Source organism: Gregarina niphandrodes (genome assembly GCF_000223845.1).
Source record: "Gregarina niphandrodes unplaced genomic scaffold scaffold00004, whole genome shotgun sequence".
NCBI classification, from domain to species: Eukaryota; Apicomplexa; class Conoidasida; order Eugregarinorida; family Gregarinidae; genus Gregarina; species Gregarina niphandrodes.
In genome coordinates this window covers 414261-418431 of record NW_011645775.1, presented here as the reverse complement: position 1 = coordinate 418431, position 4171 = coordinate 414261, and the positions used below count along the sequence as shown (strand labels likewise).

At 50.5% G+C, this 4171-nt stretch overlaps 3 protein-coding genes across 3 annotated transcripts; all 3 read left to right on the top strand.

The window, feature by feature from the left end:
* Positions 1–271: 271 nt before the first annotated feature.
* On the top strand, positions 272–781 carry GNI_034210 (hypothetical protein; the record flags this gene model as incomplete). The annotated part of the gene is made up of 1 exon (XM_011130937.1): positions 272–781. A coding segment is annotated over one exon (510 nt), but the record flags the coding sequence as incomplete, so codon positions are not given.
* Positions 782–1805: 1024 nt separating this feature from the next.
* On the top strand, positions 1806–3371 carry GNI_034200 (Sec1 family protein; the record flags this gene model as incomplete). The annotated part of the gene is made up of 1 exon (XM_011130936.1): positions 1806–3371. One exon carries the CDS (start codon positions 1806–1808, stop codon positions 3369–3371), a length of 1566 nt encoding a protein of 521 aa, XP_011129238.1.
* A 321-nt stretch (positions 3372–3692) lies between these two features.
* Positions 3693–3902, top strand: GNI_034190 (hypothetical protein; the record flags this gene model as incomplete). The annotated part of the gene is made up of 1 exon (XM_011130935.1): positions 3693–3902. One exon carries the CDS (start codon positions 3693–3695, stop codon positions 3900–3902), a length of 210 nt encoding a protein of 69 aa, XP_011129237.1.
* Positions 3903–4171: the final 269 nt, after the last annotated feature.

Here is a 4171-nt window from a genome sequence, read left to right as displayed (position 1 = left end):
TAGCCCCACCTCCCCCCGGACTAGCCCCATCCCCCCCGGACTAGCCCCATCCCGCCTAGCCCACTGAGTATAGACCCGCTAGACCAGTGGCCGAACGGTCCCCACTACTATGCCTACTCGCTCAATGAGTATAGACTTACTCACTGAGCAGACTTACTCACTGTATAGACTTACTCACTGTATAGACTTACTCACTGTATAGACTTACTCACTCACTACTTGACTCGATTTCTGACCACGAGTAACTAACTGCTAATCCACGTTTGTTTAGTACCCTTTCTTATCCGCTGACGGTTATCTGGCTTCTGACCCTGTGGCTATCGTACTGCATGCGGCGGGCAAGTCGAATCTGTTGCCTAATGGTCAAGAGGAGCGCACACGTGCGATATCCGTTGTCGAGAGTTCGGTGAGGATTTTCGAGTTGCTGAAGAAGGCGGCGGAGAGCGACGCGGTGGAGCGGGAGTTAATAATTTCGGAGCAGATCCCTCCGTGTCTGGCACGCGTGGAGGTCCTGATGCGGGCCAAGGGGCTGCCGGAAGCAAACGTCCTGATGCGGCCGAAGGGGCTGGCCGTAGAGAACGCCTTCGATATCAGTGATGTCGCTTGCGATGTACTCTGCTGGGCCCTCACTGAGTCCAAGCAGCAGTGCTTCCGTCGCGAAGACGTCGAGGATCTCTACCCCACTATCGCCCAGACCGCGAAGACCACCAATCAAATGTTCATCGACCTCACAAAAAGTCGCTGCTTGGGTGTTTGTGACAATAACACTGCACTCGACTAATTTTTTTCACCAACCTCCAGTTGGACTGGGACAGTGGGGAGGTATGAGCGGGTGGTATAGGCGCTCGTTTAGGTAGTGTGGGTGGCATGTGGCCGGTATCAGTGAGCAGCGGTGTGAGTAGGGGTATGAGTATGGGTACAAGTACGGGTTATGTTGGGCGGTACGGGTACGGGTCGGACTCAATAATCAATGCTGTCTGTCGTTCGTCAAAAAAGTCAGCGCACAGTGGTCCTCTGAACATTACTACGGGAAAGTGGCTTTCAGTCGATTGCTTCCCACAAACCATTGCTGAAAGGCAATATAATAGACCATTCCGTGTAGCGAGCGACCCCACAAGAACAAAGACTGTCTCTGCTCTAAGAACTGTCTCCAATTCACGGCAGGGTATTCTTGCAACCGACTCCACGAAAGCACTCGGAACCGAGGGGATCTAAAGCCCTACAAGAGCGCTTCTTGACTAAGGCCCGCTAGTTCGCTTCCAGAAATTACATTTTCTCTTCTACTATGGTACAAGACTCTACTGCGGCATTAGATTCAGCGTTAGACTCAACTGCCGCATTGCACTCGACTGCGCCATGCTCCGGTTGCGCTCTATTTTCCCAGCTAGCTAATTTAATACTTTGGAGCTCGGATAGGATCTGATTAAATCCCATCATCATTTGAGCATTCAATTGTTCTAAACCTGATTCAACGGATACCAATCGCCGTTTAATTTCGTACATATCAGTCTCAAGAACAGCCGCAATCGTTTCCAACGCGGATTTATCATTTGTAGTAGCGGGACTCGCTCGGATGGGTAGCGGAGCAGCCGAGTCTTTGCGCCTGATGCTCTGACCCGGAGCTCCATGTTGTGACGCCTTGATGCGTTGTTCTATGGTCTGAAATTTAGTCGCATTATCTCGACTCCGCTGTTTCTCGCACATGCTGCACACGCGTGAGCGATCGTCGCCGTTCTCATACGTACAGTATGTACAGTTCCATACCATGTTTAGTAAATCTTTGCAACCGTATTTTACCACATAAAATGTACCAAGCGGTTGGGGATTGCCTAAAAGACAGCTTGGGAAGGAAGAGTATTAAGGTTATAATAGCGGATGATCGCGCGCTGCGGATACTAAATGCGTTTGTTTCGTTTTCGGATTTGCTAAGAGCAGGAGTTGTCGACGTGCTGGTACTAGGCCGCGAAACAAGCGGCAGGGAAACAATCGGCCCGGAAACAAGCAATACAATATCGGTTGCCGAAGCGATGCCAAAGCTTAATCCATCCATAGAAGTTCTATGCTATATTGTCCCCAGCAGCTTGAACTTGGTGGAGAAGGAGATTTTCAGCCACAGTGCTGATTGTCGTAGACGACTGAAGATTATGTTCATAGACAAGCCTGGTGACGGTGTGCTAGAGCGCTTGGCAAGACTCGACGCGGAGAGATGCTTAGTGGAGAAGGTAGAGTTTCTCCCCATCAATTTTGTCATGATTACGGACAACGTCTTTAGTGCGGGCTTGATCCAGAGCAAAGTTCAGAGAGCTCGGGACGGCGGCAGGACACTTCCTGTTGATCCAAGTGACTGGTCATCGCAGGATCACCATAACATACGTGAGGGTATTCGGTCCTGCATATCGTTTTCTATGGTGGCTAACACGCTCTTTGGTTGTCAGGTCCAAGATGTACCTTTTGTATTGATTAATAGTTCGAGCAAGGCAGCCCACGCCGCTTCCAGCGTATTCCTGAGGGACTGGGAATCCACGACAGGAGGCAGTGGTATAGCGACAGGAGGCAGTGGTATAGCGACAGGAGGCAGTGGTATAGCGACAGGGGCAAGGGGTGCTTTAGTCATCCTAGATAGGAGCGACGACCCCATTATTGGTCTCCTTAGTCCATGGTCTTACCAGGCAATGATATACGAGTATTTACAGGTAGAGAACAACAGCGTAATATTTGAAGACGGTTCGCAAGTGAACTTAAAAGACGACCCGTTTCTCAAGGAACACGGAAACGATTCCTACGGGGCCCTGGCGACCACGCTGACCACGGCCGCACAATCCAGGGCGGCCAGCGCTCTGGCCGCATCGAACCACCCGGGGTTGCCCAACCCACTTTCCAACTCAGTAGGAGGACTGCCCAACCCGGGGCAGTCCAATTCCGATGTGTACACTTCCGACTTGTCCACCCCGCTGAAGACCGTAACAACGGACCTTCAAGACATCAACAAACATGTTAAAATAATGCATGCCATTACCCAGCAACTGAACACAAGACACACGTTCGACTTATGGGAGATTGAGACCCAAATTCTGCGGTCGCCAATGTTCCCAAACGCGCGTGCGAATACACTTTCCCTCATCGAACAGATGGTCGCTGACCCGCGCTACTTCGAAACTGACAAGAAAAGACTCGTCACTCTTTACGCATATATTACACAACTCAACGGAGACGCGATACCACAAACGATCAACGGACTGAGCGACTGCAAACTACAACAATGGACATACCAAGTCCAACAATCTCGACCACTACAAGTGAATTGCACTGCGAGTAAAATTGTCGACGCCGTTGGTCAACTTATCAACAGTAAGGGGACGGAACGCACATGACTGGGGGATCTATGTGTGACTGACTGACTGGGGTCTATATGACTGACTGGGATCTATATGACTGACTGGGATCTATATGACTGACTGGGGGTCTGACGGGGGTCTACAGCATACGTGGTTTTTATAGGGGGAAAAGATTATGTGCCGGTCACTCACCGCATACTCCCAGTCCTTGCACGCGGACAGGTCCCGCCAGAAATGGCCTGTGTGAACGGGACCTATCGAACGCAGGCTGAATGGCTGGCTGTCTTTGTCTTGGGACGGATCAGTCTCCTTGAAAACGTGACTACTTATTTTATCGGTGGTCTATAAATTTTACAAATGCAGATTCTCTCCGCCATTACGTGTCTGGCCGCGATCTCCGTAGCAAGTCATCACGACCTGCCAGCGATCAAGGAAGGCGAGCACAAGGTTCACAAAACGACCCTAAGCCAGTCTACGTCTGATATCGACGCTGAGATTACTTCTCGACCAACCCATATGCTGAAGGGTGCCAGCAAACAAGTTGACTCCATGTGGGACAGCGTGTAAGTGTTTCCACAAGTTGGCGATCTCTCGTCAGCACACATGATCTGTCATCAGCACACACATGATCTGTCATCAGCACACACATGATCTGTCATCAGCACACACACACGACATCGGCACACACACGATCTCAGCACACACACTGTTATTTTGTTTCTCAGTTCGAATTTGTGGGACGATGCGAAGGATATTTATGACGCACACGAGTGTTCGCAGTATGACACTGCGGAAGAGTGTGCAAAGAACGAGTGCGACATGTGCCGTGGTGGTAC